The following is a 21,249-nucleotide window of genomic DNA, read 5'->3' as shown; positions in this document are numbered from 1 at the left end:
CAGCTTAACAGATCCTGGATGGGCCAGAGCCATCTGCTTCCTTCCTTCGACATCCCAAGAAATGCCAAAGCTACCCACTGAGCATGAGGAAACAAGCTGATGACTCGGCAGGCCAGCTGAAAGAACCAGGGAGATGGCCTGATCCAGGCTCTCCTGAACCCAAGAACAGTCCTGAGGCAGGACAGCCAGAGCCCACGTCCCCTGGGCACCCACCCCATGCAGACAGACGTGCAGACACATGGCAGATACAGAGCAGGCTGTGGAACAGCGAGACAATCACCTAGACAGGACGCGTGGTGACAGAGCAGCCCAAGATCTTCCTCTGAGTCAAGACCTGAAATAAGAGTCAGAATCTCCTGTGAACAGGACTCTCTCTGAACCTGAAAATCTCCAGGCTCCTTAGACGGCTCAAGCAACGAAGTTATGTGAAGTAGTATGTACGTGCATGTACGTGCATGCATGTGTGAGCAGCATGAGAAGCACAGGTGTGTGTGTGTGGAATCAGGAGAGGCTGTGAGAGCCAGTGTGGCTGGTAGTGACCAGCGTGGGGGAGGGAACGAGTTTCAGGCTCACTGTAGCACCTGGAAGCATGCAGTGTGGCGGTGCACCACAAAGGCAAATGTCACACCCACACTGTACAACCATGGGCAGGACCCACTTCCAGAATCAAAAGGGTGATGGTGCGGGTGGTCAGTGGGGCAGAAACCCCTGCAGGTCAGGGCCCCACCTCTCTAGCAGTAGCACCCACGGCCAGCTGGGTGCAAAGGCTTCTCAGTACAAGTCTATTTCCATCCTGGGGTGAGCAACTTGGCGTTCAATGCTGGGAGAGCTGGGCAGGAAAGGGCAGAGCATGGCCTTGGTGGTGTTCACCATGGCCACCAGAGTTCTGACCGAGAACATGGTGGACATACTCAAGGGCACAGGAGGTTGGTCTCTGTGGCTTGTGGAAGTGGGACCCACCGCTGTCCCAGCCCCACCTTCCCTGGTCTGGTCTGTGAGCATACACCTTCACTGCAGCAGGAATCCGAGGGCTGCAGAGGCCTGGCTCACACCATATGACTAATGGGGAGAGACTGCATGGGGGTCCCCACGGGTGCAATCATCTTAGGTCTCCTGCCTGCTGTTGGGGCCTCCTCATAAGGCCCTGCATGCCTGGTTGTTAATAAAAAGGATGGAGACAGCAATGCAGAAGCTGCCAACATTACATGGAGGAAAGCCTGCTAAGCCATCTGCAGTGCACCACAGCAGTGTTCTCCAAACTGTGGTCCCTTCCTGATATCTGCTACAAGCATACAGATGTTCTTTAACCAGCCTTTCTGTGGAGGCCCCCCCCCCAATCCAACCTATATGAAGATAAAGCACTTTGCAGTCCCCAGACAATTATATTATCAACTTAGAACCAAGAACTAGGATTTCTGTGTATGATGAGATAATTTGTAACTCAATTAAGATGCACTGCACACAGGGGACACTACCCATGCCCGCACAGGGTCTACTGTGTGTGGCAAGCTGTGGAGAGAGGGGAAGGTCTGGGCAGCTGTGGAGTTCCACAGCCCTGTTCTTCCATCTTGTGTAAAAGAACAGGAGGGAAAGTGTTGTATTTCACAGTGAACTACTGACAACAAAGGATGTCAGAAAAAAATGGGTAAGATCCCAAAGACTTACCATCACTGTGTGCAAATGCAACAGCACAGCCATGATTCTCTTTCTCACTACAGTGGCTCTGATGGTCAAGCCTGGCTGGGAATGTAGCTTCCATCTGTTTCTATCTGAACTGATAAAAAGTCCCAAGGGGACAGGACAGCACCTGCCACTGGCAGCCCTTCTCCTCAGAGCTGCAGCCTGAGGTCAGGGGAAGAAGCCAGAGCAGATTTCAGTGGCAGAGGCAGGTGTGGGCCATGGGCTCAGGAGGCTGGGGGCACTGACACTGCTCCACCAAGCTCAGCCTGCTTTACAACAAACACAGCTATCGTCCTGACAGTTTCCGGCCAAAGATTCTGCTTCTATAGCTTCTTTCTGTGATGACAAATGCTTGGCCATCAGGTGACTACTGACCTGGAACCGCATGGCCCCAACACCAGCACAGAAAAGGATGTGCTCAGGTACGGACTTGGCAGGCAGGCACAGCCCAGATCTGGGTTCTGCGTCCCCACTGCTCTCAGCCCTCCAGGTTCTTCCACACTGAGCAGACATAGCCACAGGGCACACAAGGCATGGCTTACAAGAAACAATCCACCCTTTTAAGTGGCCAGAAACTTACTTCAACGCCAGTTAATGATTTACTGCATTGAACACTAACAAGAGGAAGGTCAGCCACAAGCTTTTGTTTATCAATTTAGGGCTAAGATGGCAAGGCAGGGACCATCAATCACCCCATGTGCCTGCAGTGCTGGCTACAAGGTGAGCAGGACACCGCTGACAACAGCTGGCCATATGTTGCTATTTGAGCAGGACAATGCTGAGTTGGGTGCTGCCAGGTAAGCAAGAGCACCAAGTCTACCCATGGGGTGAGGTGCAGAATAAATACATACACTTCCCACAGACAGAGCTGCTTGCATCTGTCTTTGTTAAAACCACAACTCCAGACAGGCTGGGATGTTGCTGCTCTGCGTCCGATTGTGAGGCTCTGGACTGACACTGGAGTTCCCGTGTGGGAAGAAGCGGACTCAGGCGGCTGCTGGGAAAGAGGAAAGGCCACCTGGGGCTTTCTGCACAAAACACAGGGGGTGTTGAAAGATAACGCAGACTCTACTGAGTGACCAGTAACGAAGAGTTCTGAAACTGTTCTTTACTCAGACACAACTGCTGTCTTGGCCTGAAACACTTGTAATTAGCTTTTGAGATAATCTGATTTGCTATTAACTTGGCTCTGTATTCTGCATCTCTGGATGGCCTTATTTTCTTTTTTCACCAGTATGACAGCATTTGGAGGCTCTTGGTGTGTCATGTTACATACACACTAAATCAACTTTGAGCGAAGGCTGCCAAGGTTCTCATCATAAAGGTTTCTGTTTATGATGCTGTTTGAGAATCACGGGTGTATATAGTATGCAGCAGACAATGCTTTGAGAACACGTTCATGTGGCCACTGTGTCTGTGCGGTGCCTGGCCCAGATTAACAACAGGTTACCTGAGGCACATATTCCTCTCACCACGGCCTCAGGGAAGCAGAGAGGCCCTGAGGACAGGTCTTCTTGGCTGGAGCTGGGCCTCCTGTGGCTGCCATGTCATTTGACCTTTCCAACTGTTTTCTCTCAAATATCATCACCTTTGTAGTCAATGTTCAAGAAGCCATCAATTACCTCCTTCAAATATTTCACTAAATGAGGTGTGGTTTAAACCTGGCACTGTCCTTCCCTGACTCAGCTGGACTCACCACCAGGTTTTCAAGTTGGCTTTGTTCTGGTCACCAGGTTGAGAGGGGCAGAGCCACAGGCCCTACCCACATCCCAATTAAAGAAAAAGGTGAAAATACTGTAAAGCCAAAACACTGGCATGTAGCCTACTGAGCATCAGGGCTCAGCAACCCAGCACCCCTCAGAGTATCAGCTACTTGTCCTCTGAAGCTGGGGTCTGGCAGAGCTGTTGTTTGCTGCTGCCTCGAGGCCTGGCAGGAGGATGGGACTGCATCCAAAATCCAAGTGTGCTTTCCACAGGTTGTGCAGTCACTACCAGCAATGGTCCATGCATGCAGCCAGTACACAGAGAAGGCCTCAAAGACTTCTGTGCTGGGGACTGGCACCCAGGACTGTCCACACATGCGTCACTGCACACAGTGAAGGTGCCAAGAACTGTGCTGGTGTATAGATATACTGGAGTTTCATGCAGGAGAATTGCCGGGCAAGGGGCACTGCTGTGTCCACCAGGCAAAGGAACTGGACATACAGCATCCTGACACATGACCTGGCCAGATCTGGACCTGACTGTCATAGCACCTGGACTGCCCACCCTTCCTGGACCAATGAGACCTCTCCATTGTTTTTCACGTTCCCATGGGATTTGGTTATTCAACCTGTTTTTTGTTTTTTTTCTTTTTTGATAATGCTACATAACATTTTTTTTAAAAAGTAAACACCTTTTGCTATCTAATGATTTCTTAGTCAATACTTGGAAATCAGATTTTTGGTCAAAGAGGGGAATATTTTTCTGGCTCTTGCTATATGTAATCATAGAGCTTGAAAAGGTTTGAGCAACATGGATCGGTTTATACTCTGATGAGGAATAGCCGTGTTCTTCCATGCTTTCCAGAGTGGGTGTCTTATTTGTCATATTCATAAGGTGCAGCACTGGCGGCTTACCATGGCTTAAGTTAAGTGTGGTGGGCATGGTGCACTTGCTTATCCATTGGGGTTCTTCTGTGGACAGCACCTCATGGTTTATCGTGGAGTTGGTCCTTTATGCTAGGCTCCTGCTTTAGATACCTTGCTTTTATTAAGGACATTTATCACAAACCCTGACCTACAGTTCCACATTTTCTTGTCTAAATTTTCTCTCTGGGCTCGTTCAGGTGCTTACACAGTCCTAGCATGCGTTGTGTCCCCACTGACCAGCAGCACAAGGGCCATCCCTTGGAAGGCAACCTTCCTTTCCTATCACTGAGCTCTCCAGGTCCTGGGCCCAAATGACATGCATGTATCTTTCCCATTTAATTCTTAAATATATTTGGATTTCTGTGTCTTCTTTTTCTTCAAAAGGACTTACTCTATTTTGAATCATTATTATGCTATTTTAATTATTATCAATTTATAATGCTTTTTAGGTATTGTTCTTCTATTTTCCACATGGATGCAATTAAGTGCTTTAGCATATTTTTAGATAGCTGAATTGAAATTGTATTACTTTACAAATGAAGTAAAAAACGGTTGTTTTCTCTAAAGCCTTCTATCCGTTCCTGCTCTTACTTACACTAAAGTGTGTCAGTGTTTGTCTCGTAATTCTACAGATGGCTTACTCCTGAGGAACATGCAGTTGTCTCATGTGTCTGTCCTTTAAGGTGGCTGCAGAGAAAATGATGTGCAGTCACCTCATTCTCGCTCACATGAGGAGAGGTGAAGTCCACCTCACACCCCTGCCATCTGGATGACCCACAGAAAGTGGTGGAGATAACATCACGGCTCTTGGGACCAGGGCCTGCTTTTGTCCTCTCCTGATTCTCCAAACTACAATGAAAACACACAGCTCCCTGCTAGGGACAGTGGTTCCACATGGACAGGGTAGAGGGCCCTGGGCATGTGGGGCTTTGGCTGCGGTACTGACTGTGGCAAGAGTCCCTCGGAGAGCCTGTTTGACTCATACCATCCTAGGAAATCACACTGCAGCTGAGGCCATAGGTGGTGGGGCGGTTTATTAAACTGAAAAGAGCAGCATGAAATGATGCCTCACTACTTAAGGATTCCAGTAAAAATGTAAAGGGCAGGGCCTCAAAGGGTGTTTACTGGACTAAGAGATCTGCTTATACATTTTTTCATATCATATCATATAAATGTTTTTCTATATCGTATCATATAAACACTTTTCATATCATATTAGGTAATCATTTGGAATCAAGTAGTCCTTGTTAATCTTTGGCAGTGTCTCTTAAATCCTAACTTCTTTAAAAATAGGTCTTAATTATATCACATAGAATTAATTGATGTGATCAATTTTAGTTACTCCAGCTACTATCATTTCTTACAGTTCTATTTTCAACTAGTTAAGTTCTTGGTGGTAACCATGAATTATCCTGTCAATCTATGAATTTCATTTAGGCTTTCCACATCAATATGAAAGATTTAGCTTGTCATACGGTCCTTTTTTATGGCTGTCTAATCAGGAAAGAATCTCATTGTGCAAAAAAAGCTGCTTGAGAAACTTACACAAGGCCTTCTTTATCCTTTGAACATCTGAGAACAATGAATTGTAAACACACTAGTTTCCAGTGGTATTTGGGGTTTGGGCATGTTGTCCAGTGACCTTTCCTGTGCCTCCCCCCACAATGGGAGCCAAGGCAAGGTGGGGTGCTGCAGAAAACCTGTCTTTAGGCTGCTTGCTGGTAGGGTACTTCAGGCCTCCAGTTAGGTCACAGCATGGACATTTGAGTACCAAATTCTATAGAAAGCCAAGTTCTTGAGTCAGGGCAGCCTTGGATTGACTGGGGTCAGTGGCTTAAGACCAGATCTGCTTTCTCCAAAGGCCTTTGAGGCCCCACCAATGCAGGCCGGGGAGGGGCTCCAAGGTGGAGGTGGTAGCTGGTCTCCGCAGCGCGTCTGGGTGAGAGGAACACAGATCCTATACCATCTATAGCTCACTGGCCGCTACATTCATTTCATTTCTTCTCACTTTTTATTTCCAAAGGCAGAGTCCTTTTGTGTAATCCAGGCTGGCTTCAAATAGCAAATCGTCCTGCTTCTGCTTTCGCAGTGCTGGATTACAAGGCATCCACTACCATGCCCGGTTTCATCTCCTTCCCAACTTTGTTCTTTGCACTTCCCTTGGGTCATATTTGCTAATTTGAACATTTTAACACTTATCAAATATTCAAAGAAAACTGATGACTCTGATGACTGATATTCATAAAACTCACTGATATTTCATTTGCCAGCTTTGTTTTAAACCCTTTTGTGGCATCTTTTTCAAGTGCAGTTAATTTTCAGGTTTTCTCCACCTAAATGTTTCTGAAGCACATTTTTCTTTGAGAGCTGCTGTCTGTAGCTCAGGCCTTCCCCCCCCCCCCCCCCGCGTGCGCGCACACACACACACACACACACACACACACACACACACACACTCCCATTGTGGCTTTAATTCTTCCCAGTGGAGTCATTATTGTAGTTATATCTAAAATCTCCCCAAAGCCTGGGGCTTCTTATGCTTTGCTTCTGTCTTTCTTGTTATGCTTTCTCTGTCTCATGGTCAGCAGTGGCGTGGGGAGGCCGTGGCTCTCTAGAGGGCAAGCAGAAGGCTGCAGGCCTGCACCTGGCAACTTGGCTTTGGCCACTTGGAGTGTGTTAAGTACAGTTGAGCAGCTATATTTGGGTGGGTTAACTTGGTGTCTCTGTCAATTCTTGAACAATCCAATCCAATATGGATGTCTAGCACCGTGAGCATGTCCAGGTAAAGCCTGCATCCTGACTGTGGTAAAAGGAGGCAAGTCTGCAGGGAGAGATTACCCTGTGCATCTCACGGTGCCTCCAGCAGGCGGCTGAACCGCACTCATAAAGCTGTTTTCAGAAGCACTATGATATAATACAGGCACAGGGTCGGAGCTCAATGAGGCCTTTTACATGGTCTTAACAGTGTGTTACAATGAAGTTTGAGACTTTGCAGGGAGTAAGCACTGTGGATATGCAGGAGCGGGGAGTCCAGATGTGCCCTGGGGGGAAGGGGACAAGTGGCTCCTGGCCCCCAAGGGAGTCCTCCCTGCCACAGTGCCTTCAGTCCGTTTGGGAAGCACAGCCCGGAGGCTCTGGTGAGTGGACAGGCTGGGCTCCAGAGGCCAGCTGTTGCTGTGGAGGGGTTCAGAGGCAGACTTCGGCCTTCTGCAGCCTGAAGCCCTCCTGGGAAAAGGTCTGACTTTGTTTCCTAGGCTGACACTATAGGTGGTGGCCACCAATAACCACAGCAGGCCTAAGCCTTCCCTCTGCCTTTCACCTTGACTTTAGCCACAAAATTGGCACACAGACATGCTCCAAGCTGCCACTCAGACCCTGCAGGAATGTGTGCCCTGAGTTACACAGAGGGGCCCAGGGATGCTAAGTCTTTACCTTCAAATGCCCGTGCAGCATCCACGAGGTGGGACCAATCTAATCCTGTGGCTGTGTCGGGAAGGGGCATCAGGCCCGGATCTGTGCCCTTGGACTTATCTGATAATGACCCATCAGAGAACCAGAACTCATCTAAACAGAAACACAAGCAGAGTGTTAGCCAGTCACCGCCTCTCACACCATCCACTATCACAGCTAGCAAGGTTTTTGTTTTGCTTTTTTACAAGTATTTCCTGTTAAGAAGCACATCAGAATTGGAAAAAGGACCTGGGAGAAACATTGATTGTAAATGTGGCCTTGAGGAGTACCTGGCCTGTTCACATCCACAGACAACTCAGCAGACCTCTTCCCATGGCAGCCACATAGATGCGGACACAGAGACATGGCAATGTCTTCTAGAGTGTGTCCAGTCTCCTCTAGGGGAGGAGAGGAATCCATTCTGTCACTGTCTCCCTGTCCATCTGTGAAATAACAGTGGCACGTGCGTCCTGTGTGTGATGGGTCCCTGCCGTGTCTTCACTGGGGTAGTAATAGTGGCTCATGTGTCCTCTGTGTGCTGGGTCCCTGCTGTGGGGTAAGCTGGAGCTGAAACTGGGAGGACCTTCAGCTCTAGGTGCTTCCTCTTAGGTCTTCTCTGGAAATGAGGGAGGCCATCTCCATGGGGGGGTGCATGCTGGCTGAGCTAGCTCTCAGGTCATCGGCAGCCACAGTTCAAGGTCCCCCATCAAGCAGAGAGGGAAGCAAGCTGAGGGTCCTGTGCACTGGGCAACCCCTTCTCTGTCACACACCTTCACAGCTAGAAGGCAGGGACACACAGAAAGTGCATTCCTGGACTGTGTTTTACTAAGAAATACCAACTTGTGGATTTCCTTTGCCTTTATAAAGAAACATTCTTCCATGCCAGCTTCTGACACTAAACTCAAACTGCTCTCTATCTGGTGTGCTGACTGTTCTCTCCAATGTGACCAACAGCCGCATCCTCGCTGGCTCTGACAGCACCCAGGTAAAGAACAAATGTGACTGGACAAGAGGGACAGAGGCCATGAGCAAGGAACGACAGTGGTTGTGTTAGTGCAGAAAACAGCATGGGAGGCTGATGGCCTCCCGGGCAGCCTGTACTAGTTGCAGGCCCATAAAGACAGGTGGCCCGGCAGGACAGACAGAGCCTGGGACTGGTGTCAGTTTATGCCTGCAACACGCTGGGATCTCTGGGAGATGGACGGGTGGGAGGATGCCTGAAAGTGCTTCTGGGTACAGGCAGACACTTGTCTACTTTATCTGGGTGATTCTGTTCATGCTTCTCACCACCCACCCCCATGGCACATGGACCTGATGTGGGCCTGCTGTGGTTTGAGGGCTGGATGGTGGCCAGACCCTGCAGCCTACGCAGGCTGTTTTCTAGCCACAGACATAGATTGTATGACTTTCTGTTTCCGAGACTTGAAGCCACAGAAACCACATGATGCTGTCACCGTCAGCACGGAGGAGACGGGAGTGTCCCAGGGATCAGATGCCTGAGGCCTCTCCAGCACCCTCGGAGTTCAGCGGGGCAGGTGGAGTAGGCTACCACACCGGGAGCAGTGCCGGCCAGGCGAGGACTCCTCTTTGAGCAGAGAGGCCTTTCACCCAGTGACTTAGGGCCATCAGTGCAATCCAGGGACAGTAGCCACCTGGGGGTACCAGGGCATCTAAAATATTAGCTCTCATTTATTCTAAACTTTTCTTTCACTTTGAAGCCATGTTGTATTAGGAACAGTTATACTGGACTTGAGGAGAGACAGCTCACTGAGCCAATCCTCACAAAGAGATTTCTCCCTTTCTTGGAGAGTTCTGATCTCTTCTATGAACAGTTAGGAATTCTCCTTAGACTTGCTATGTACCTGGCAGTGCTTGAGACTGCACTGACTGAATGCAGGGTCCCACTGCCAGGAGCAGAGGAGGCTGCTAATGCAGGGACATGAGCTGGGTCCAAGGCCGGTCCCTCTTTTTGTTTTCCACTGAGGAGGTTTCTTCCGCAGACCACCGGTGACGAAAACAATGGTCTTGAAACAATGCAGGACAGTTCAGAGCAAGCACCAGTGGCCTGACTAGGTGACACTTGTGGAGGAGATGAAGACCTGGCATGCTCCAGATGGCACAGGAAGTTTGAGTCATGGCTAAGTCACAGCTGCCAAGAGTCTGGGGTCTGGCAAGGGTCGGTCTCACCAGCTTGGATTAAGATCTTGGTCTTAAAAGAACATTCTGAGACAGGTGGGAACTTGGGACTTTTAAAAACTAAAAATATCTGAAAGAGAGGATGTGACTGTCATAGTTACAGTGGACAGGCGCAGAGACAGGGTTCTCCAGTGCTCCCCTGCAGATAGGGCCTCTTTTTTGCTGAAATCCGTGAAATCGGTGTGGAAGGTTCTCCCACGGGAGCTGGTGTGGGGTGCTCCTGCATTGTGTCTAACAGAAGAGTTCAGTGCCTTTTGCATTTCTGTCTATCTGAAACCATTGTCAGTAGAAGATTTGTGAAGATCACCCTAAACTCCAAATTTTTAACACAAAGCTGGAAACTGAGAACAGCTACTAGGAAGACTTTTGCCCGCCCCCCACCCCCCCGCAATCTACCAGGCAGTACATCAGCCTCTCAGAACTCTGGCTTGCTGAGGACAGGAGGGAGCACAAGGCGTGAACACAGGTCTCCTGGAGTTGAGCTGTCTGGGGAGTGTGCGGGGGTGGGGAGGTGGGGAAGGGTGCCGGGGTGTATCAGAAGTCAAGGCTTTCTGCTAGATTTTGATGTGAACCTCAAACGGCTCTAAAAAGTAATGTTAATTTTCTAAAAAGTGAGAGTGGAAAAACTATGGCATCTATCATGTTGCAGAGGGAGCCTGTGCAAAGCCCACACCTGGGAACACCAATGCACCTCACGCACAATCGACGAGAAAAGTAACACGGCATAAAACAGAACTTTCCATGTCACAGAAGTTTTCAGACTGGGGCCTATGGAAGGTTCCTATTTAAAGGGAAGTTTTTTGGAGAACCACTGGAGGGTCAGAAGGTTGCTTGGACCTTTCACCTTTCAAGGTTTCAAGGTTTTTGCAGTTAAGGCAAGTGGACCCTTTGTACCAGGCAAGGTATTGTATGACTTAAAGAAACATTCATAAGCACTGTGTGAGATTAGGATCATTCAATTGTGCTCACTACCATTATAAATTTTATTTCACTTAGTTAGGAACATCTACATGTGTTAAGGAAGTTAAAATTGGCTTAAAGTTAATGCTTTCTATGATGGAATTAAAAAAAAAAACACCTCAACTCATAATATATTCCTGATTAAGCTTCCATCCTTTCCATGCCACAGAAGCTAGGGAAAATGGAAATAAACATAAAAATTGCCTTTTAAAACCAACATGATTTCTGTGATTAAAATAATTTATGAAGGATTGGTACAAATTGAAAGTCCTAATTTTTAAGGTATCCCCAGAAGGAAGATCATCAAACTGACCTGTCTTCAGTGCCCAGAGGAAGCTGGGACATGTGGCCCTGCTTAGGCTGTGAACCTGGGTCCCAGGGCCTCCAAGGGAGGTGTCCATGCCTGGCCCTTCCTGGCCCAGGCCCACCCAGTCCTGACTCTCTTTCAGAAGACCAGATTGAGACTTTGCTTCCTTTAGAGTAAAACAGCTAGATCCTCAATAGTGAGGGGTGCACTTACTGCGCAGGCTCCCCATGCTGGGTGCAGGCTGGGTTCTTGGAGGCAGCGTGCTGTGGTAGGGTGGGGTAGTGCTGAACAGGATGTCATTGGGCAGGGCCTGGTCAAGGATGGAGCTCCGAGAGCCCCCAAAGGATGACCCCCTCCGATTGCTGCAGACGCTCTCGTCAGATAGTGTGCGGTACAGTGACCTCCGGGGAGACAGGTTCCCGTAGAACAAGAACTAGGGGGATACAGGACACATGGAGGGGCTCAGACAAAGCACGGCTGCATGGAGTAGGCCTGACTAGCCAGAGACAGCTCTGACCACAGAGTCAGGCTCAGGTACAGCCGTCAGGCCCATGTATCAGGGCTCTGGTGCTGTTATTGGATTTTAATGTTTCCACCTCTGACATTCTGCGGTATATTACCACAAATTAGACATGCAAAGCTTTATTAATTCTGAGATATTAAATGGAAGTCCTATAACTTTATAGTTGTAAGAGCTCTTGCTGCCATTTCAGCAGTTCCTTCAAGCTGAACTGTGCTGGCTTGATTTTAATTGGAAATGACTACATTTTTAATACCAGGCCATTTTTGTATCAATTAATGACATCCAAAGCTCAATCTAATCTAAGTAAGACAACTAATTCTGAATGCTGACATTTCTAAGCTACACAAAAGACTCAGGAAAAATCATTTCAGTCCAGTACAAGGCTGCTGTCCTCTTCAGAGGATTATTTCCAACAGTCTGCTTCCAGTTATCAGAAACAGAGTTACAGAAAAAGAGCAAAATCAGACTGAAGGAAACCATCAGCATGACTGTGTGTGTTAAAAACTGGAGAGGGCAAGGAAGAGTCTGACTAGGGCAAATAGTCAAATGCTTGGGAAAGGAGAGATCCAATCTGCATTTCCAAGCCTCTGGTGTACGTGCATAGTGGTGAGCAAGTACAGAAAATGGCTGTTTCCATGTCCATAGATGGCCTAAGGACTCCTCCCCTCCCCCGTTTCCCCTTTTTCACTGGTGAAGGACACCACAGTGTGTACTCTACAAAGCTACGTTTGGACCTAGGATCAGGGGAGGGTGACTTGTTTTAGGAGATGTCCACTCCACTACAGGCAGTCACAGTTCTGCACAGTCAGTGGCCCTGGTGCCCATGCTCCCATCCCTATGATTTGACATGCTTTAAAAAAGGCTCATTAGCAGTCAGAGGGTGTGAAGTCAGGGCCTCCGGCCTATATCCCAGCCCTTCTGCTTTGGCTCTTCTTCATGTAGGGTCTCACATTTTTGTCTGGGACCGTGATCCTTCTATGTATACCTCCCGAGCAGCTGAGATTACAGATGAATTGCACCACACTTGGCTTGTTTACTGAGGGGCTGGGGGATCTCACTTTTTTCTCAGGTTGCTCTCGAACCATGATCCACCTGATTAACACCTTCCAATCAGCTGGGATTTCAGTGTCTGGCCACATCTCCAATATACTGTATTATTTTATAAAGTGGCTTTGAAGACTACAATAAAAATGAGGCTAAAACTAACATTTCCCAGGGGCTCCTCTGCTGTGGATGAAGAAGGCTGCCTTAATCGTGGCCCTGACGAGGCCCGTGAGGCTGGGTCAGGCCCCCTGGAAGGCCATGTGTGTACGAGCTGGAGCCACTGTTACCTTACCAGCCATGCTCCAGGCTGTGCTGGGTTCACATGCTGTGTGTGCCACTTCCTGTCATCCGGGTCATTATTCCCAGGGGACGCACTACGTAAAAGTTAACTGGGAGCAGGTTCTGGAGGTGGCTGGCCTGGCTTTCTGTGCGAACCACAGAGCCTTGTGGGCTGCCGCCTGCTGAGGGCCGATGTTGGCAGTGGCCCTGCACATGGAGCGGGAGGGTCTTAAGAGAAGTGGAGGGCACTTGCTGTTGACTTGTTCCCTCACCCCATGGAGGGTACTCACCTTCCTTCTCCCCTCTCCCACCGAGGGGCTCTCTGGAAGCATCAGCTTCAAGAAGTCTTCTTTGGAGAGGACATGCTGAGTTTCCGAGGCTGGGTCTCCCACCACAGCCTGGTGTGGAGCTGGGATCAGGTCGTGCATCTCACTGTACATCCTTCTGGAACAGATGGGGGCAGGGACTCAGGGGGGGGGGCATGTTTGAGTGATGGGGCAGTATGGCGAGAATCCAGTAACTAGGCCCTGTGTGGGCCTGAGGGTCCTAGTGGGAAAGCTGCTCACTGCAGCTGCATGTGCGCCAGGCCTTACCCCATCTCACATCTGTGAAAGGAGTGTGACTGCAGTGAGACTTCTGAATAATTCAGAAACAAACTAGATCCCCAAAGCCTGGATGAGAAAAAATACAGCAACTTTAAAATATAGCTCTGTTATTCCTTTCCTAAACTGTGTCAGCAAACAGTTTCAATAATTTATCAGGCGTGGTTGCCTGTTCAAGCGGTGCTTAGCCCTCACAGGCTGGAGGGCCCCCTCCTGAGGTAGAGAGCTAGAACCCCGGGGACTCGCAGAGCAGAGGGAAGGTCACCAAGGGAGGCTGGGGCTTCAGAGTAATCGGTCCAGGCATGCACCAAAGCATGTTCCATTGCCAGGCCTTTCACAAAGCTGTTTGGATAAATAAAGCAGCTGTCTCCCTTAATTATCAGGATATAAAAATGTATTTGTGGGCCACGAAAGACTGCCAAGCTGAATTATTGTTTTCAGTTCTTCCCAGGGAGCAAACAGGAAGTCACTTTGAGAAGATGCACTGTGGAGAGGTAATCTCAGTTACCAACATTCCCGAGAACCCAGGCTAACCACGGGCTGTTGGATTGGTGGAGGAGGTAGATAGTCTGTCATGTGCCCTGAAAGGCAAGGCAACGGGAACTTTCTGCCTACAATGGTGAGCTCCACAGGCAGCCTCCATGCCACTGTCACCTGCCACAGAGATGCCTATTTCAGCCCACTCGGAAATGCGACCTGCTTGCATTAGGAAGGGTATATTTGAACAGCTTGGCTTTTGCTTTGTCCCTGCAATGGGTCAGATCTCAGAGCAGAGGTAATGCTGACAAAGAGCTGGGAAGAGAGCTCTCCACACTTTCAGGACATTGCCGAGGGGGGCTGCTTTGTGAGCCAGTGTGGCATGGGGGTGGGACCCTCCTGGGGAAGCCAGGGCACAGCAGCATAGTGCTGCTTTTATGAAGTGTGCATCCAGCAAGTGCCTAATGTGTACTGGGAGGTGCTCAGGAGCTCCTGGCCTTTCTGCTTTAGAGAAGATACGTGGGACGACCCCTGGTCCTATTAGTAGCCGCTATAGCTAAAATGACTGTGGCTATAGTTCTATAGCTACAACTGCAGGGCATCATCCCAGTTTCCATACAGATCTGAATAAAGGTTGCTAACATCCTCTGCTCAGCTCGTTAAAAACAAAACATAAAAAATATGTCCAATGCTGTGTCATAAATATGCTGAGACTTTACTCTGGTGCCAGACACTGTGGGTACAGAACATGGTGCCCTTGAAGGACCCTGACTGGGGTGTGTCCGTGCGCGCATGCACACGTATACGTGTGTATATTGCAGACGGGGACCAAGCAAGTAGCAGGAAGTGCTTGGCTGAAGCCATGGAGAGCCCCCTTGGGAGACGCTAACGGGCTTGGGAACTTGGAGGAGCTAGGCTAGAAACTAGGAGGAAACTAGGCTAGAAACAGAACTGCTCGCTTGCTTACATTATTTCATAAGGCATTACTATGAGAAATAACTGATGAGGGCTCCACAGTGTGATTATTAAAGATGTGACTGGTGATTTCTGAGTCATGTGGCTTTCTCCCAGAGGGCTCAAACTGACACTAGGTTTTGTGCACTGAGGGTCAGGACTGGGGGGCTGGTGAATCCTCGAGGTCTCAGTGGTGCTGCTATGGGGTGGCAGATGGCTCCCTATGCCTCCATGAGCTGGCAGGCAAGGCTTCACAAAATGCCAGCAAACAGAGAACACAGGTCCGGAGGTCTGGCTGGGGACACAATGCGCTGTGGGGACTCCTGGGATACTTGATAGGCGAGTGAGTACACAGAGTCCTATACTAACCCTGGATGAGGATCTAGGCTCATTTCTCCCCAGTGAAAGAGGACAGGAAGGACCTCTACCACTCCACCCAAGCAGTGCCTGAGGATGTGCACTGGGATGCAGCCAGACTCTAAGATGAGAGGCTGTGGAGGGGACACATAGGGCCATCAGAGCTGTGCACACAGACTTCCCCAGGGACGCCAACCCTTCCTCATAGTCCTTCTTGCTGCCTGTCCCTAGAAGGCAGGGCTGTGGACCAGAGTGTGGCCACACACAGACCTGGGATGTCCCAAAGGCTTCCAGCAGTGTTTTTGAGAACTTAAAATAAGGCTTGGAATGAATTCCTGTGAACCACTTAAAGAACTTATTAGATGGAAAAACCTTCATGCACATTATTCTAACATTTGCATTTGGAATAAAATTCTTTCCTTAATAGCTCATTTGCAATAACTGATACAGTTTCTTAAACAAAAGATTCCATATTCAATTAAGCAATAAAGAGATTTTTAATTTTAGAAAGCAATGTCATGACAGCTGTATTTTGACAGTCATCAGTTAGAAACAAAGCTGGGGTGTTAGTCCACAGACCAAGCTTAAACTAGAGGGACTCTCTGAAGAGTTATCACACACCCTGGAAGTTAGGCGCATGGCCGGATGCCTGCCAAGGGGTTCCATGCCTACACAGCACAGGGCAGCACAGCATATGACCTGGCAGCGTGGTGCCCATGGTGTCCCACACTTCTAAGGAAAACAGGCAAGCCATGAGCTGAGAACTAGAAACAACCTTGCTCTGACTGTTCTCCCTGCTTCCTCAGAGACAGCAGTGCCACCATGTTTACAGGTGTTCTCTGCAACATGGGCAATCAGGGTTTTCCCTATTCAAACAGATACAAACCTTCCTCCTTGTCCCAAGAACCTAACATCCCCACCACTAAACCAGGCAGAACAAATGCTTTTGCTTTTGTGTGCTGACTGGAGCACAGGTGCTCTGACCTGTTCTTGACCTATTCTCAATTCTCAGGCTACCTTCAACACTGTCAGTATCTTACAATGACCTTGCCACTGCAATGATATAAAACAAAGACCATTTTTTCTTTTACATAAAAGGGGGCAGGTACTGGTGGCTCACATCTATAATCCTACCTACTCAGGAGGTGAGATCAGAGGATCAAGGTTTGAAACCAATCCAGGCAGGAAAGTCTGTGAGACTCTTTATCTCCAGTTAACCACCAAAAAGCCAGAAGTGAAGCTGTGGCTCAAGTGGTAGAGTGCTAGCCTGGAGCAAAAAGCTCAGGGACAGCACACAGTTCCTGAGTTCAAGTCTCAGGAATGGCAGAAAAACGACAACAACAAAGAAAGAAAAATGAAGGATAATTCTAGACTGTCTTTCTGGAAACTGTGTTTCCTCTGTAGGGAAATATATTTGCTTCCCAAAAACGTACAATGCTGTCCAGAGATTGGCAGCCTCCTTACCGGGGACATTCGGTCACTTCAGGCTCCTCGGGTGGTGGGCTGCCTTCTGATTTCTTCCAGCCAATGACATACGTGTTTGCTGCACCTTGCCTGTGGTAGGCTTTGGACATGGAGCCAGGAGCCTGCTGACCACTGCTGTGCGACACAATGTAGACTTTGGAGGAATCCAGAGACCCACTGCTTTTGGAACAGTGAGCTGACGGGCTTCCTGAATGGTGAGAACCACTGAGGAGAAACAGACAAGAGAGGAAGAACTACTGTCAGACTCGGCAGCCTGGTGTGCAGTGACCAGCGCTGGTCTCAGTCCTCCCTGGAGGCAGGATGGGGCTCTGAGGCAGGGCAACCTTCCTTCCTTTTGGGAAGGGCATGTAATGCCCACATACACACTGTACATCTGTGGCAGAAAGGAGGATACACATGTGACTGGAGAAATCTTACGGCAAGATGGGAACCAGGTGCACTTGTTTAAGGAGGTTCCAGAACATAAAGCTGGTGCTCAGGCTCAGTATCCATCAGGGTAAGGCCCGTTTACACTCTCCAAGCAAGCAGCAAAGAGCACCTGACAACAGTCATTGATCTGGATTGGCCAGGACTACAGTGGAGGTCCCAGTGGAAGGTGTGCACAAAAGCTGCCTCATCCACAATGAGGACACCTGTGGAACACACCTGCAGGGCACACCTGCAGCGTGCATGATCCATAACAGCCACATCATCCATGATGGTGCACACCTGCAAGGCACATCTGGAGAACACACCTGCAGGACACACCTGTAGAGCATGTGATCCACAACAGCAGCAAACTCACAATGGTGCGCACCTGCATACCACACCCCGAGAGCACACCTACAGAGCACTTCATAATTACCATATCACCCACAACAAGGCAAACCTACAGGGCACACCTGCAGAGCATACGACCCATGACCCCACCGCTCATGTACATGCTTAGTAACCCCTTCACATTTTCCATTTGTTTTATAAACGGCATTTTTCTAATTTAGACTTGTCTTTTATCTCAATACTAAGATATCTGAAGTTACCTCTAGAACAGATGTAACTGAGTCCACCTACTCAGTAAAATGGTTGCTGTAAAAACATTTAAAGGGCTGGGAAGGTGGCTTAGGGGTAGAGTGCTTGCCTCGCATGCATGAAGCCCTGGGTTCAATTCCTTAGTACCACATAAACAGAAAAAGCTGGAAGTGGTGCTGTGGCTCAAGTGGCAGACTGCTAGCCTTCAGCAAAAGAAGCTCAGGGACTATGCCCTGCTGGCACAGAGCTTCCTGTGGACTCAAGTTCCTAGCTTAGAGTCCCCCTGTTAAGTTCTGATCCTCTATAAGGAGGGTTCACTCAAACAGATTATCACGTGGGCTGTTCCGTGTGTGTGTGTGTGTGTGTGTGTGTGTGTTCTTTTCTGAAGTAGGTTTATTTCAGTTTGTAAAATTCTGCCTAGGCTGTATCTTGGCCTCTCAGCTGAGCACCTTGCCCTGTGCGTGCTAAGGTGGATGAGTGGGCTATCTAGGCTGTATCTTGGCCTCTCAGCTGAGCACTGTGTCCTGTGCATGCTAAGGTGGATGAGTGGGCTGCCAGAGCAAGGTGCTTCTCCTGCCATTCCTCATGTGAGCACAGCTTATCTCCCCTACACCACAAGTCTGGAATCAGACCTAGATTCAATACTGTATGTATACAAATCTCCTGTCCACTTCCGTCCTCCTGGCCATTGGGGGGCAGGGACCCTATGTGTAATGTCAGCAGTGGGAATCAGTCAGCTAGTGAGAATCAGAATGAGAGCTGAGAGGACCTGAAGTGACAGCACCGCCTGGAGGCTTGACCCACACTCAGACATCCCTTGCTACACTCCACTGACTGGAGCAGCGAGTGCTCTTCTTCCCATCTTCACTTAGTAGGTGTCTGGGTGCCTCCCCACATGCACGACTTGATCCCACGGTGACACAGTGGCACAACAGGCCATGTCCCCATGATACTTTCCATGTCATCACCATAACATGGGAGAAGGCAGTGCCTCCATGTGCCAGTTCAGCAGGGAGTAGTTACGGGGAGGACAGGAGAGCATGTGAGGGGAGGTGTGTCTGGGCAGAGGTAAGCTTGTTAGGGTGGCTGCTGACCCCGGCCCTGAATGAGGACACTTTGTTCCTCACTACTTGGGCTACTACTAGGGACAGCAGTGGGCCACAGTTCCCCAGGGACCACACGCCGGTCTGAGATGGACAGAAATACAGGAAATACATGTTTTCCCAGCCTTGAGCAGCAGGGCTCAAGTGAAGCAGTATACACAGAAAACCAGGCAGTAGGGTGGGTCTCATGCCTGCCCCATCTCCGGTGCAGGCTGAACAAGAGGAGGACCATGAATACTCCACTTCACCACTAAGTTCTGCACTGGGCAGAAGCCACATTCCACATGGAAATGTGCTTGCTTCAAAGATTGTTGGCTAATGAGTACATCTAAAATAGCCAAGTGGTCTGGGATCTGCTCCCACAGTGCAGACCATGTCCACGTCAGCAGTGTGCATCCTCCCTCAGTTTAACATGGTGGAAAACACAGGGTCAATCGAAAACTAGGCCCAGCACTTTCATGTTCAACCCATCAAATTAGTGAATGTGCCCCGAAGGCAGTTTCCCAGGAAACTCGACAGCAGTAACACTATCTAGGACACCAATTATGACAAAGAAGGCAGTGTGAAGCCGTAGTCTCCAAGTGTTCTGAACTTTGAATATAGGGCTAGAACTATGCAGAATCCAAGATGGCTTTTACAGAATGGCCAGTTCTTAACTGTTCCTCAAACTAGACAGGAATAATTTCACTGCATAAATTCACTGAAGTCAGTATTCTTGAACACTGCTTCAGTACTGTATTTCTTTAAATTGAACAAAACTGTTTTTTAAAAAAACAAACAAACCAGGAATATTTACTTTACAGTCTCCACATCCTACTGTCCTGTCCAGGCAGTCAGCAAATGAGACTCCTGTGGACACTTACAGATGTGCTGCCGGGGTCCTCTCTCCTGGGCATTGTTCAGTTCCTGGTTGAGCTAGCAGAGACCTTGGCTGCCCTTAATGATTCTACCCTTAACCACAGCAGTAATGCATGAGAAATCTGAGGAGGGGGTACTGAGGAGAAGGGACCCATCTCTTCTGTGAAGTGATCAGTCTTTCAGATGGGCCTGAGCCTGGCATGTGGCATGGTGATTTCAGCCACAAAGGGAATAGTGACAAACTGGGGACTGCCATGTTGAGCCGAAGGATAAGGGGCTCAGTTCTGGGCTGCCGGGTCAAGCAGAATGGTGATCATTCTGGATTGTTTGGCTACATGAGTTAAGGTCCACTTCAGCTATGAGTGATGTCCCTTCCGACTAGAAACACAATGACAATGATGACATTCAGTGTCCCTGAGCACTGGCAAGGGAGGACAGAGAGGACTCTGTAAATAAGAAGCAAGGAGCACAGAGGTCTGCCACCATGCAGGACAGACTCCCACAGGGCACTGGTCCTAAAGGATTGTCTCTCTGTGGGGGGGTATCTGATTCCACACAGCTGTCCTTAAATTTTCAAATTCAGACAAAGGGGGAATACAAAATTACCAACATAAGATTTCACACACACACCTTAACCACCAGATTTCAGAAATAAGAACTTTTGAAGTTGGGCCTAGAAGGAAGGTCCCCAGAGCCAGTGTTGTGGGTGTGAGGCGGCTCACCTGGAGTGAGAGGATATCTCGCTGAGGTCACCCATGCTCCCATCGGCAGCACCGCTGGCAGAGATGGCAGCAGGGTAACCGTGTACGGCATACATCTTGGCTGGCTCATCGTCAGGCCCAGAGATGTCCACTGCATCGACCCACTGTTCAGCCCGGCTGTGGATCAGGGACCGGCTGCTTGCCAGGTGCACAGGACCGAGGATGGTGGTTGACAGGCAGGGGGTCGTGTCAATGCCGCTGTCAGTGGAAGCCCCTTTGATATAAGTCAGACCCAGCAACTCGGGGTCCATCAGATCCCCTGACCCGAAGTGCTTGTCCTCGCTATTGCTGGATGTGTTACTGGACAGTGTGTTACTGCTGGAGGGGCTGGAGCAGCCTTTATCTCCCATCTGGAGAGGAGAGAAAAGCAGAAGCCCAAACTCACTGCCTCTTGCCTGATACAGAGCTGTGGCCTGGGCCTCACAGGAGCTCTCCACGCCCGCCTCAGTGTGGACAGAGACAGATTTTCCTTTTTTTCACCCTGCCTCATAACTCAGTGAAATGGGTACCTTGTCTTTAAGCCTCTGTTTACTTGTTGGTGGATAAAGCATCAACAAGGGTTCAACAGACTGGGA

General features: G+C 49.1%; 1 protein-coding gene across 1 annotated transcript in view; it reads right to left on the bottom strand.

Moving 5' to 3' along the window:
* Sipa1l2 (signal-induced proliferation-associated 1 like 2) overlaps window positions 1-21,249 on the bottom strand; it is a 67,568-nt gene that overhangs the window by 3,496 nt on the left and 42,823 nt on the right. The window contains exons 13-18 of the mRNA XM_013014547.1: window positions 20,636-21,024; window positions 16,924-17,148; window positions 13,360-13,510; window positions 11,437-11,656; window positions 7,743-7,874; window positions 281-334 (exon numbers count right to left, since the gene is read on the bottom strand). Of these exons, the coding sequence (XP_012870001.1) occupies window positions 281-334; window positions 7,743-7,874; window positions 11,437-11,656; window positions 13,360-13,510; window positions 16,924-17,148; window positions 20,636-21,024 (1,171 nt within the window). The remainder of the gene's footprint in view (window positions 1-280; window positions 335-7,742; window positions 7,875-11,436; window positions 11,657-13,359; window positions 13,511-16,923; window positions 17,149-20,635; window positions 21,025-21,249) is intronic.

Source organism: Dipodomys ordii, unplaced genomic scaffold (assembly GCF_000151885.1).
Source record: "Dipodomys ordii isolate 6190 unplaced genomic scaffold, Dord_2.0 Scaffold24, whole genome shotgun sequence".
Taxonomy (NCBI): Eukaryota; Metazoa; Chordata; class Mammalia; order Rodentia; family Heteromyidae; genus Dipodomys; species Dipodomys ordii.
Note: the sequence above shows the minus strand (reverse complement) of the source record. Positions and strands in the feature narration are given on the sequence as shown.